At 34.9% G+C, this 14,278-nt stretch overlaps 1 protein-coding gene across 2 annotated transcripts in view; it reads left to right on the forward strand.

Moving 5' to 3' along the window:
• Window positions 1-11,132: 11,132 nt before the first annotated feature.
• Window positions 11,133-14,278, forward strand: part of LOC135690552 (uncharacterized) — a 44,722-nt gene continuing 41,576 nt past the window's right edge. Inside the window, exon 1 of one of the 2 annotated variants that reach the window (XM_065208138.2) lies at window positions 11,133-13,134. In XM_065208138.2, the coding sequence (XP_065064210.2) occupies window positions 11,260-13,134 (1,875 nt within the window). In that variant the 5' untranslated portion in view covers window positions 11,133-11,259. The remainder of the gene's footprint in view (window positions 13,135-14,278) is intronic. The other variant, XM_065208137.2, reaches the window with a different exon arrangement.

Here is a 14,278-nt window from a genome sequence, read left to right on the forward strand (position 1 = left end):
TGTTGAGTCCAAAGATGCATCCCCTCCCCGATTTGTGTTGGATGTAGTCCCCCAGACAGATTGCTTGTCTGCAAGCTTCCATTATGTTACACATTTTCTATAAGAAAGAAGTCTATAAGACTATTGGCAAGGCTCGATGATTCATCAAGCCTTAGAGTGGACAGTGAAGAAGATCACTTCATGGATAACGAATTCTGTTTTGAAGTATCCAAGCTTTAAGCGAGAATGGTTCCTCTATAGCCCTGGTATCCGGGAGCACTTGACTAGGAATGTGACGGGGCTGTGTGGAAAACTTTTTGCACAGTGACTCTGCCATGTTAGAATATGCCAAAAGCATACCCTGTCCTATTAAAAGTTGAAAAGAATATGGTAGAATTATGCCAAAACATACCTGAGTTGAAAGAGGATCTGCGATGTGACTAACGTTTGTTGTTTGTGGGCGCAGATAATTGACAGAATTTCTGTCTTCTGCTTTTATATACCCTGTCCCAAACAATTTCTGTAATTTCAATGCCCTGTTCCTGAGTTTTGATGCAATTTAAAATACCCTGTTCCGTAATTTAAATGGGAAACTTTTACCCTGTTTCGTGGCAAATCTCTTCAGGTGAAGTATGGGAGTGCCTCCCTCGGGGGGTCTAAAGAAAAATGTGAGTGCTTTGATAAAACTCTTGCCTACATATCCTCTACACAGATCCACTCCCACTCATTCTTGTACTTGAGTGCATGGTGGAACGCCTCTACAACAAGATCTCTTTGAGATAAGAATTATGACTCGAATTATCATAAAACAGGGAAGCAGAAGAATTTTGGACTGAGTTTTCCAAAGAGGTTGAAACGACGTTAAATCTAAAGAGTTTCATAAAAACCATAAAATGATAAACGAACCATGAAAAAATACAGTTCGTGCTAGAGCAAAGGCTCATTTAAATTATTCTTTTTAATATTTTACTATCATTACCTCCTTGTAGTCTAATTGGTTTAATTTTTTGATGTAAATTCTATGAAAACGAAGCTTCAATTTTTGCAATGCTTTTCGGTAAATTTTTGGTTTTTTTCATGTTATATTTTCACTATTGTAATCTTACACTTAGAGTGACTTTTTGGAAACACTGAATTTCTATTTTCGCATACTTTAGCATGGCCCACAGTGAACTTGTCCTTTGACTAAGGAGCAATCACAGGGAAAAGGATAAAATGATATAAAAATGTGTCCATCGCAGCAGATTTTTTAATACACGCATCATGTAAGTTTGTTAAGGACTAAAATGATGGTGTCCAGAGGAATGTTTCTAAGAACCATGCTCTTTAATCATTAAAAATCGGTACATGTAAATTTTGCCACAAATCAAATTAGTTTTTTGATAATGCTGTAGTAATAAATTGGAGTTTTAAGTGTTCGCTAAGCAAGTTAACTTTGATAGAGTTGGTCACCTAAATAATAAAGTTACTCGAGAGAACTGGCTCAGTTTTTAGAATCTTAGCTATACTTTGACAAGCAAGACTTTTGCTAGGTACAAGTACAAATGAGAAGATTTGCGACTGCAAGCTCTGATATTTAAAATCTGGTTAAACTTGGGATACGTACATGATTTCCAACCTTATTTCCCAATTTCTACACTAGCAGACTGATTTGCAGAATCATAAAACAATTATTAGTACAAATTCGATCAAGAACCTACTCCATAAAACTATTTCTGTGAACCAAATAATGTTACATTGACCTTTGGAAAGTTTCACACCACAAAGCTCTCCCATATAGGAATTCTTACTTCTCGCTAATAGTATTTTTCTGCTAAAAATAGGGCTGAGCCAACTAATTATTATTATTTATTATTATAAAATTATTTACAGTAGGCGAAGCAAATTTTTTTAGCTAATATAGCAGTTTATTAAAGCCTACTATTTATACTACATTTACACATCTTAAATCAATTACAATGAATGGATAAAATAATATAGAAAATGTACAAAATTAAAAGGATAACTCATTAGATAAAAATATACAATTATTCGAAGACTATTTCAAAAATCCAATCTGCGCAACGTAAGGTTTGCATAGTCTGCAGTTGCATTTTGTATCTTTCCAAGTTTTCATCTTTTTCTTAAATATTGCGAGGCTAGAAGATGTTTTAATGTCATTTGTAAGCTCTTGCCAGAGCTTGGATACCATAAAGGTTGTACTTTCTATACCATAACAAATGAGTTAAAATAAACAAAATGGCTCCTTTTAGATAGAGACAGTCACTTGATAAAACACCTTTTCATATTCAGTGTTTAATTCGTCAAAGCAAGTATTTCTGCCATCTAGGGGTGCTCGGAAAATATAGGAAGGTAGAAACTAGGATAGGCTGCCCATCGAATTCTGTGAATCCTGCTATTCTTGCCATTTTTAATATTGCACTGATACAAAGTAAAAGTCGGAAACAATGCAAAACGACGACGAGAACCCAATGTTGTAAAATATAATTTAAATATAAATTTAATATATACTGATACATCGCCCCCCCCACATACTTCATCAAAGTAAATATAACAGACCAGTGTAGGCTTGCTTAGTCGTTAAACCTTCAAACTTTTCGGCAAATGAAGGATGGCTCACCCTGTTTGCCGGCGAATGGGACCTGGAAACCCCCCTTTAGCACTATATTTAGCGATGCCTTTTGTTTCTTTTTTAAGAATCAAAAACACTTTGGGTCTTTGTAGTGGTGTGGTCGTAAATTTTTAGGAAGTATCACACAAACGTTAAAAAACAAATCAGTGTTTTACTAGTTCTTTTTAAAAAATTTCATATTTTGTGCTTTTTGAGACATCTCTGCGTTGAACATTTTACTGCTTGCGTTATACTTCATTTCTGCAGATCATCTTTTGGTCCCTTTTCAATCTTTTCATCCTCTCGTTCGCGGCGCCATAGGTGGGTTCAGCCCCAAACTTTTTTGCAAAAAAAATTCTTTTAAGAAAATTAGAAAAGAATAAAAGATAAGAATAAAGGAAAAGAAATAGAGGAAATGAAAAGTGCAATAAATCCTTTTATTGCTTGACTTCGAAGGAATAAACAGAGGTCTATGGAGCCTCATAAAGTAATGAATTCAATTTTAAGAGTGGAATTAATCAAACATAACAAAAGCATGTCCTAAAAACAGCAAAATATTTTGAACAATTGCAAGAAAATAACTGCAAGAAATATTCTGGAATGTATTTTAAGCTAATCTTAAGGGCGTTGTCGCAAAAATTTCTTGCTCGCAGGGAAGCCTCTTCTTTCGAATATACCCAGGGCCTCAGACAACCTCTCGCCGGCCCTTCCAATGTATCGTTAGCATAAGGAGTACCAGATAAAATCATAGGCATAACATATCATGAAGTATTTTGGTGCGTTTTTCAAGAGCTGCTTTTTTAGTTAGATTTTGCTATCAACTCGAGAACCCTCCCCTCCCACTTTGAATTTCCTGTTCCGCCGTGATGTTTTCCTGACTTTTTAGATTTGTCCCATAGAGTCGCAAAATGGTCTTTACTACGTATAGTGAACTTTGAGAAGTCAAGCATGAGCTCATCAGTTAAGATTTAGGAACTGGAAAAACGCACAGACAAATATAGTAAATTCAAACATTTTGATCACCAGCTAGAAATAGAAACTGGAAAATAACATAGACAAGATTATGTCAATAGAAGATAAAATACGATAGCAAAGACAAAAACATTGTACAGTCTTGACGCTGTAAAGTAAATGAATCTTAACAAAATAAGGCGTTCGCTAAAATACTATCAATGTATAATGATACTTCAACCATTTTGATAAGATAACCAGATTCATTTATTCAATAAAAAACGACTGAATGTACAATGAGACTATATATCTCTTTACAACCTAATGTTTAGCAAATAATCTTTTACAAAAGAATGACAAAATTCCTTTTGTGCTTTGTTTGTTTCTTTATATTAAACTGTAGCTGTTCTTCATTCCTGTCAAGCATTTCTTTTACTAATTACGCTTTTGGAAACAGAAAGGTTCAGGGAATTTTAAAGGATTTTCGAGGGGTAGGGCGTTTTTACCAAAAGTTGCTGAATATAGACAGTTGCATGCCTAAGTGGAAGGTCGACTGCAAGCATTGTATGGAGTTATCAATTTCTTGAAAATTTAAATTGAAAAATTGAAATTATCAGCAAATATATCACTTTGTAAATAGAATATTTTTATTGCTTTTGTATTTGATAGCATTATAAGAAAGCAACGTCCTATCGATCTTGAATTATCAATCTTTCCTTCAAGTACTAACTTCACGAGACCATTACTCTGATATTGTAGCCGAAAAATCTTAGTTGCTTTTAAGTTATTCTTTTAATCAGTTACCCTGACATTTCCAAGTCCTCGTCATTCTTTACTTTGTTTGTCCAGGACATCTTCGTCATTCTTCAACAGCACTACATTTCCATTGATTCCAATTTCTTTTTCATGTCTGTACTGATTGTCCATGTTTTACTTTCATAAATATAATTGACCAAGTATAACATTAAAAATAGCCTATCCTATTTTCGATTGATATAGCTCTTTTTGTTAAGGCCCTCTTATTTCCATAAATTTTGCATTCTCCATTGCAATTCTGCGCTTTATTTCTTTATAACTTCTTCCATCACTAGTTAGGGTGTTACTTAGATACCCAAATTCATTCACTTGGTCTATTTCGCCGACATTTTTAACTGGAGATGGCACCTAGTAAATATCTTGTTTTCATTGAACAACACCTCCTTTTGTTTTCTTCTTTCTTAAACTTAAACCTTTTCTTAACTCTCTGCTTTTAGACTGCCGTAAAAGTTCTATTAAGCCCCCGACGGCTTATTTATTTTGTAAGTCCTAGAAGGGGTGCTTAAAAGAGAGGAAGGCTTATTAGAGAGAGAGGGCTTATTAAAATTTTGAAGCAAAAAAAGTTTTAAAAATACCCTTCGACATTTTATGTTATGAAAATGTTATAAAAATGTTATCAAAAACTTTGCTAGCAGCTTCAAAAGTTTAATCAATGAATTATAAGTTCCTCTTCTTCATCAACATCACCAGGATAAATTGATAACCCTTGGACATCTTCAAACAAATTTTGACTGACTACTAAGTCACACAAATCAGTCTTTACATGGGCCGTATTTAATGCACACGATCTTATCATCGTCACACCCATCAAGAGACCCACCAAATGCGCATGATTTATATATTTGACACCAAAGGCTAAAAAGGGGGACTCAATAGAGAGCGGGGCTTATTTAAATTTGTATTTATATTTGTTATCATATTTGTTATCTTATTAATATTCATATTTGTCCAATCACAAAGCTCATCATCTAAAAAAAGCTGCAACCTATTTCCAGTATAACTCTTTTAGCAATATTAGGTCTTTTGTAATGTTCATAGGCCTTCATATATACTTCCGATTACGCAACGATTGTGAGCTGCAGGAGACTTCCTTGTGTTTTTAAGAAAGTAGTCAGTTCTGGATTTGGTGAATAAAGAGAAAACACAAACTAACGATTATTCTCTGAGCCTTCTCCTGCGAGCCCTGAAACGCTACACTTTGTAAAGTTATAGCAAGTCCTTCCTTATTACTTGATGCTTTACGTATCAAATGCTGTTTTTGGAAGCGGATAACGTACAACGCCATTTACAGTAGAAACCTGATAAAAGAACCTAGGTTTTTTTCTGGCAGCCTGAATAGGTTCTTATTTAACTATTCTAAATTCCAACAAGGCTCCTATATACGTACAGGCCTTGCACACATTAACAATGTTCTCCAACGCAAGAATTCTAACAGACACACTTAAACCAGCTTTGTTTTTCATGTTAAAGTTCAAGCCAATCAAATGAATTTGTGTTGTTAGATTGTCCAATTAGAATGCAACATACCATAACCTGATTTACTCTAAGCTGGTTTAATTTGCCAGTGTGAATAGGGTGTAAAAATACCTTTTCAAAAATACATATCAGAACCTTTCTAAATAACAGCCTCTTGGGGGTTCTTAATTATGAGGTTTAAAAGATTAAATTTCAGCCTCAAGGTTCTTATAAAAACAAGTTCTTTTATGCGGATTTCTACTGTAATAGATTTTGACCCACCTCATCAGAAATTGACTTAATACTTATTAATATTTTCATGGTATGCGAGTGTCTTGAAGATCATTTCAACAGGTGACGACGTTTAGCGAGCCGCTAATCATTATCTTTTTGCCAACATCAAGCATCTCTTCCCAGGCTAAACGTAACTTTACTGCAAAAGCAATCCTTGGTTCTCCGGCAAAAGTGAGAGTTCAAGTTTTGTACCTCCCATAGCTTTTATGTGAGTGTTTTGAGTGCCTAATTCCTAGCGCCAACTGGCATAAAGTTGAGAGTTGCGCCATACCACGCCAAAATAACTTCCTAAGAGGGGGTCGATGGCTATGTCCCTTTTTTAAGGATAAGTAAAAGCCCCCTCATAAAAGAATCTTTCTTAAAATCAGTATATGAATAAAAAATTTAAGAAAATGGTTCTTCTTAAGGTTTTAAAACATGGTTGAAGCAAATCAGTCGTCACCCACAAAAAAATAAAGTTTAGCAGCGGAAATACATTTTACTTGATCGAAGTTTAGAAAATAGGAAGTGTTGCTTTGCCAAAACCAAAATATAATTAAGATGTAGCTGAGCTCTTGCCTTGCTCTGATTGATGTTAATTTAAGTTTAAACATATGTTTGAAAAGACCAATAATGTGAATAGGTAATACTTTTTATTTCCAAATATTTGCCTTAATATTGTGGTTTCTTTTCTGGCAAAACAGGTGACCAATACAAGGCAGACATATCAAAGTAAATATACTAGCTTGCATGCTGTACAATATAGTTTAATATAACTAGAAATTTAAGTAAAATTATACAAGGAAGCAAATCAAAAGATTTATATCAATAATATTGAGAAGAACTCATTGGTACTTGGAAATAACTGACAGATTTATTGCTTACTCTTTATACACATTTTTCTAATTTTTTCTGTTCAGTAAGCATTGAAAATGGTGTGCTTATCTTGAAAGAACCCTCAAGCTTTCTTGCTGACCTATTCAAATTAAAAATTTACCAGCTAGTAAAAACTTAATTTTTTTGTTAGATATGTTCTTATTTAAGTGATCAAAATCATGCAATTTTAGAGTAAAAGCTCTTAAGATTTGTACTTCTTTTTCAAAATTTTCGATCCATGTTCTGACGTTTTAAACTCTAAAGAGTGTCAGATAAAAAGCTTTAGTTTACTCAAATGTTTGCTTTTTTCAAAACCATTTTCAAGTTTTGAACCACCAAACGATTGTTTACTTTTTTCACTGGTTTCACTGATTGTTTTCACGTAGCACAAATTGTTTTATAATACCGAAATTAACAGCGAGGCCTAGTATAGTCTTTTACAAGCACTGCCTGTCCTTTGTAAATCTAAATAGCCAAAATTAATGAACGAGTTTCATCAAGTGCTTTCTCAAGACTCTTGAGCTGAGTAGTTAGCATCCTCGTATCGTCATAACCTTTCTTTGTACCAGTGAACCATTCATTACATCTCTCTCGTCATTAATCTTAACGAACCTCGACGTTTGTTTATGTCAACCAAATACAGTTCTTTTGCGTATTTTTTATGATGATGAATCTGTAAGATAACTGCCGACTTTGCTTTTGATACCCCTTTCTTTGTCGCATTTGTGGACAAGGTAGAAATCCGTTAGGATAAAAATCGAAAGATAAAAGTTCCCTAGCTCATTGTTTCTGTCATTCTCTCATAGAAAGCCTCAAAATTGCCATTCTCTTCACATTCAGCTGTAGCTAGTGTTTGAAGTTTCACAAGTTTTGTGGACGTGGGACATTTCTTTGATGCTCAACAATTCTCTGAGTTCCAGACCCCTGGCTAAAAGTACAGAGTATGGGGCTCAGGTACTCAACATATGTTCAATATTAACAGACACGTGTCTTCATTTGAACATTGTTATTGATATGTGTGCAACACAATTATATAGCCAATGCTAGTTTTAAGAGCTCAACGGTGAGGTCATTTAACTGTGCTTTCTTCATTTCGGCTTTAGTATCAATTACAGTAACGAATTTAGATTAGAAAAAACCTATCAACCTGACAAACTATTCTTGTTGTAAAAATAAATGAAGTTTTTTCTTAAAATCTTGTCAGTTTTCAAACATTCTTACGTCTTTTGGTAGATCGTTGAATATTTTCGCTTCCATGTAGACATTTTGTGCTAGCCATTTGTTATTCCTAATAATTTTCAAAATGTACCTAAAACCATACAAAAAGTCACCTTGCTCTTGATTTTAAGCATGTTTCCTCCCAAAAACTTTTTAGCCCCTTTAATCCGTAATGTGCTCCGCAGTCCCTGCATATATTCAAGATGTTTTGCACAAGGACATATGCTCGAAGACATGACTGTCATCTTATTTAAACTATACGAAAAAGTTCAAAACATTCCTTACATCAAACTAATAAATTATTTCATTGATGCACTAAAAAAGTTAATCCAAGCGAATGTTTTAGATTAGATTGCTTGTGTCCAGTATTCATCAAACCAGCTCCTTATATGGATTCTTGACTCTTTCTAACTAATTCACTTCAACTAAAACCATATGATAGTGTTTATAGTTATTTGCCAAACCATATACGAGTCTCATGATAAAAAAATCAATATTCTTTTCAAATTAGTTGATGGAACAGTCTTAAAAATAACCTTAGCTTTAGGGCAATGTTAAATTTTTATGGAAATTATTCAGAAAATTTCCAACCTAGCAGTTAATAATTATATCGTGGTTTCTCACTTAAATTTTTACTTGTTAGTTTTTTACTTATACAGCCAATTATTTAATTAGTTTAGATAGGTAGTCAGTAGGCTTCTTTTGACTGATTGATTGATTGAAATGACTGATTTACTTAAAAAACAGTATATCTTTTCTTGGCGCTGTTTACATATCGAAAGGCTGCCAGTTGACACATGTTTACAAAAAAACCTGAATTCTAGTATTTCTATGTTGGCTGTGTCCACTTCAACTTTTGCTACATTGTTTGAAATGATTGATTGGTAGGTTGAAATTTTATGGTATGACAGGTTGGAGTGTTAGTGTAATGATTGATCAATCTATCTATCTGTTTATCTAAAGGCACGCGATTTTAACTGAAAACACAGTAACAATTTAGATCTACTACCTTCTAAAGCAGTAATAAAACGTAATGGCCGGGAAGTTAAATTGATAAACCTTTCAATTTTTAATAAATGTTTTAAACATTAAATTTAAAAAAGGAATTAGAATATGTTAATTGATTAAAGCAATATCTGGTAGAAAAAATTTATCCATTCGTCCGGGCAGCAAATTGGGACGTTTCGGAACACAGATCAGTGGTGGCGCCAAGGGGTGATATGGGAGAAGGTAATTATCCCTATCATCCCCCGACTTTTTTCAAAGCATGGTTTACATAATTTTTCTAAAAATTGATATAAATACTCCACTGGGGAAGGGTAGGTCACGTTTTTTAGACTTGCTTAAGGGGAATACACATAGTATAAAGCACTGGAATAAGGCAAAAAACACTGGATCTATGGGTCACGTCCACTACCCTCTTACTTGGAAGTGACTGGTGCTGCCATTGATCCAGATTGACCAGTAACTATGTTTTCGCCCGACATCGACATATTTTTCCAAACACTCTTAGTCTTCGGTCTCCTCGAAAGTATCAAGAACTCAAGGAACATTTAAGGTTAAGGGTAAAAAGGGAAAGTGTGCAGTACGATGCCCAATTTAAAAAGCTAACACTTTCAAATAGGTATCCCAATCATGTGTTTCTTCATTTTATGCACATATAGCTCCATTGCCGCTGCTTCAATGGGTTGGTAGAAAGGCACCTTTAGCACCAAATGGATGATCTTCATCCAAATTTAATAATAAGCAACGTGTATTTTGTATTTGTATTGGTATTTTCTAGTCTCTAGATTCCGATGGAAGTTCTTAGGACACTGGAAAGCTGCCCTTATTGAGCATTGTCTTAGTGCTTCCTCTCGATGTGAGCACACCTCGACTCTTATTCGCACTTTAATGAATGTCAGTAATTAAAACCGTAAACCCTTGGACTCTAGTCTGCGACCCAAACCACAGGGCCTTCGTTATAAATTATAAAGAAATAATATACTTTTCAGAATTATCAATAAAATTACATTTGTACCAAAGCATTACAAAGTGCGGCATATTGCAGCAACCACATAGCTGCAGATGTCGGCTGGGGTGGGGGGGGGCAAACTCGAGCAAGAGCCATACCTGAGGGGGGGGGGGGGGGGCAGGCTTTAAAACAAGAAAACAGATATAAAACAAACAGAAATATTTGGACTAAATCAAGGTCATGGAATTATAAATATGCCAAATTTTCAAAATATCATTTGGAAAAACTGTAGCCAGAGGGAACAAGTTTTCATTTAGGAGGGCACAGCCCCCCGTACCCTTTGCAGCTACGTGGCTGTATTACAGACGCTACATTTTCCGAAGAAAAGAGTCAAGCATAAAAAGTGAGTTTCCAACCTGGTCCTTCGGTGTTTAGAGGAAAGAGAACTTGGGCAGTGCCAAGCAGCTCCTTTCTTACTGCTGAAGTCTTTCAAATGAAAAAAAAATCTAAAAAAGAGGTCCCTTTGAAAAGCCTTTTTCCCTGATGTTATTTCCTCTTAAAGATTACAATTTTACCAGAAGGGTTGTTTGTCACCACGAAATTGACTTATAAAAGGATGTTTTCTATAAAATGCATATCTCTCATTTAATATAGGCTTAAGGTTTTAGCTTTATTGCAGCCCTACATTTTGGTTATCTTAACTTTTATACAATAGTTTATGTCACTAAAACACTAAGATTGACCAACTTACTGTACTCACGTCTCAATAGATTAAGCTGTCTCAAAAGATTCAAGTACAGCACCAAAATCGTGTAAAAATTTCACCTGTTCGACTTTCCTTAAATCATGACATGTTTCACAAATCTACTTGGATATATTTTCATAAACCCCATTCTCGATCAAGTCTCCCATCGAATTAACCCCCATCCAAAGAGGAACCAACCCCGTCTATCGATTCTTGATGATCAACTGATAGCAACATCAACCACCGCTTGGTCAGAGAAGCCACTTTGTTTATTTTCGCGGGATGATGTTGATCGCCGAACGTGTAGATGAAACTTGTACACAGAAAAAATAAATGCCTGGACGATAATACTAAGTGTTTTTAAGTCTTTTTAAAACAAACATGGTCGAATGTAATATTTGTGGATCAGAACAAGCTAAATGGCCTTTAAGTTCAAAACAAGACTCGAACGGAAAACCATTCTTTCCGTTTCTTGATCACCACAAGGCATCGTCAGATAAGCCTAAAAAAGGAAAGGATGGCGAGTACTTGGTTTGTAACATATGCTACTCGTTTCTTATTCAACAGTGGAATACATACGAGGAGAATGGTACACCTTCAGGGAAACGATTATATTGGCTGAAACACCCGACTGCCCATCAAGACCAGCATTTAGGCCCGGATAGTTTGTTCTTCGACTCTCAAAGTAACATATCAGAAGATGAAAGACAGATCTTGTATGAGCAAACGATGGGATCAAATTCTACAGTACATGTAGATTCATATCAAAATGACAGTGTTGAATGTGTTCTTGAGGATTCCTCAAGTAGTGTTGGGGCTGGGAAAGTGGAAGAAAAATCAACCGAAGCGACAAGTGAAAGTGGCATCACCAGTGATGACCAAAAGGTTTGTCTTCTTTGTGGAAACTCAACGCCTGTGCATTCAATAAAGCCAGTTCATACCAAACCACAGTTGAAAAAGGACACCCCCTTTTTCCCAACACTGTTATCTTTTCATAAAGATTTAAACAACAAAATTGACTCACAAGGCCGCATACTGTCTTGTGAAGAATGTTTTGAAACATTGTTTTTGCAATGGGATATGCATTCACAAAAAGGAACTCCAATTTCTGAACGCAAGTATGTTTTTGGGAGGAGTACATCCAAGCCATTTGTTTGCTTCATTTGTGGAAAAAATGATAATTCTGAAGCAACACTACTGAAATGCAAACTTGTTGCTAATGGTGAGCCATTTTTTCCATTTTTGAAAAATCTTAGAAAGCCACCAGGTGCAGAACCAATCAATGAAGCAAACAATGTCAAATGTTGCAATAAATGTGTTAGTGTTCTTTATAGCCAATGGTATGATTATTATGATGCAGGAATACCTGTCTGCGATCAGCTTTATTCTGTTGTTGGTAAAACCAAGAACTTGAGCAGCCTGTTAAGTCTAATACATGCACAATTGCCAGATGAGCAACAGATTGTATGCATAATTTGTCATCGCAGAGAGATCAGGAGAGAGATGAAAGAAGTTTACTCAAATCCTTTTGCAAATGTGGATTTGAGTTTTCTTGAAAATATTGAAAAAGTTCCAGGATCATACTTTGCTAAAAAACTTGGGCAATCATTAGTTTGTTTGAGTTGCTATAGAAATATCACTTGCCAATGGGACAGGTTTGATAAAAGAGACATTCCCTTTCATTTGCGAGAATACAGTCTTCAGAGATTTGAGGGTGATGTCAATGCCAATTGTGATAGATCTAGCATTGAGACTACTAATAAAAAGGTAAAGTGTGAAATATGTCATACTTTTGTTACTGCAAGGCAGACACAGGAGCTTGACATTGTGCCACATAACAACAAAGTTGAGAACCACCCATTTTTTCCTTGTTTAGCAAAATTGAAAGACAGTGTAGTTGACAGAGAGCCAAAATTGATGGCTTGTGAAGTTTGTAGTCAAAATTTGATGCTTCAGTGGCATCACTATGAAAGGAAATCAAAACCTGATGATGACAGATGGAAAAGAAATTACAAGCCCCATCATTTTGTTTGCTTCATTTGTGGTAGTGCAGCACACTACTCTGATGTAACTTTGCTAGAAAAGAAACTGATAAGATCCTCTTTCCACCAAAAGCCATTACTGGCGGTGGAATTAAATGACATGGTTGTTATCTGTCTTCAATGCAAAGATTTGTTTCATTCTGAAAAGCAGGAAAGGGTCATTGGTATATCTGGTTCACCACATATTACATCTGGAGGGGTCAACATCAATGAGGTTAGTGCTCAGTATTCTTGCTACTCTGATCAAAGTTGGTAACCACTACCTTTCCATGTGTTGATATTAGATTGAATGTTTGGACATTTCTCTGTTTTAAAAATTGATCAGAATATTAATTATTTTGCAAAATGATATGAGAGCTATCTTATTCGGCTACAGTATATTGCCAATATTGAGATATTAAGTGAAATATTTAATTTTAACTTGGTAATTGTATCTGAACCCTCTCCAGCTAGTGCTTTGAGTGTATGAAGTTTATCCAAGAGTGCATGATGGTATCTTCGGGTGCTGTGTCAGTGATATTTCTGAGGATTTCAGTATATTTCCAAAATAAAAAAATTGAACAAAATTAACAGTGTTCTTTGCAAAGATATACCAAAATGCGTGCGGTACAATATGATGAATTTAAATATCGATCAATGTAAGTAAATTGTACCAGGAAATTTTTTTTTAAAATAATTAACATTTTTCTTTGCAAAGGTCAATTAATTACTGGCACATGTTATATCAATGTATTGAAAACATGATAAAATGCATAATTAATGTGCCATGAAATATAAATCCGATTAGGATAAAAAATTGGCAATTTCCACATTTTTTTTATATCCATATAAAATATTACAAACATAGGCTACATTCTACATACTTTAAATATCTATGCAACACTACAGGACGATGGCATGGGAGCAAAAATAAGTACGTCTAAGTATGTCTAATTTCTGCATTCATCTTTTATTCAAAAAGCCTAAAGTGTTATTTGATAATTTACAAGACCTTTGATTTTTCCAAGAAAGCGGTTCTGTAACCTCTGAACCCATTCAAAAACAGCAACAAAAATATTTTGTAGTATCACATTTTGAGGTACTTGAAATCTTCATTTTAGGCTAGTTTCGTATTTAATTCAAGTTTTAGTATTTTCATTGTATATTTGCAAGACCCAGTCGTCAGTTATGCAATCAGTATTATGTTACTATTAGGGAAGGCCATGCATGCCAATGCCCGGGTTGGCGTAGGCCACAGTAGTTGAAGAGAAACTCTCGTTACTGACCTTGATGGCTCATGAGAGTGCTATTATTTGTGAAGATTGCAAAGTAGCTGTGGTTGTGGATAACAAGAGTGAGGGGAGTCACCCGCTCTCTGC

The sequence above is a fragment of the Rhopilema esculentum genome, chromosome 4 (assembly GCF_057945365.1).
Source record: "Rhopilema esculentum isolate cy_ngs chromosome 4, ASM5794536v1, whole genome shotgun sequence".
In the NCBI taxonomy this organism is placed as follows: domain Eukaryota; kingdom Metazoa; phylum Cnidaria; class Scyphozoa; order Rhizostomeae; family Rhizostomatidae; genus Rhopilema; species Rhopilema esculentum.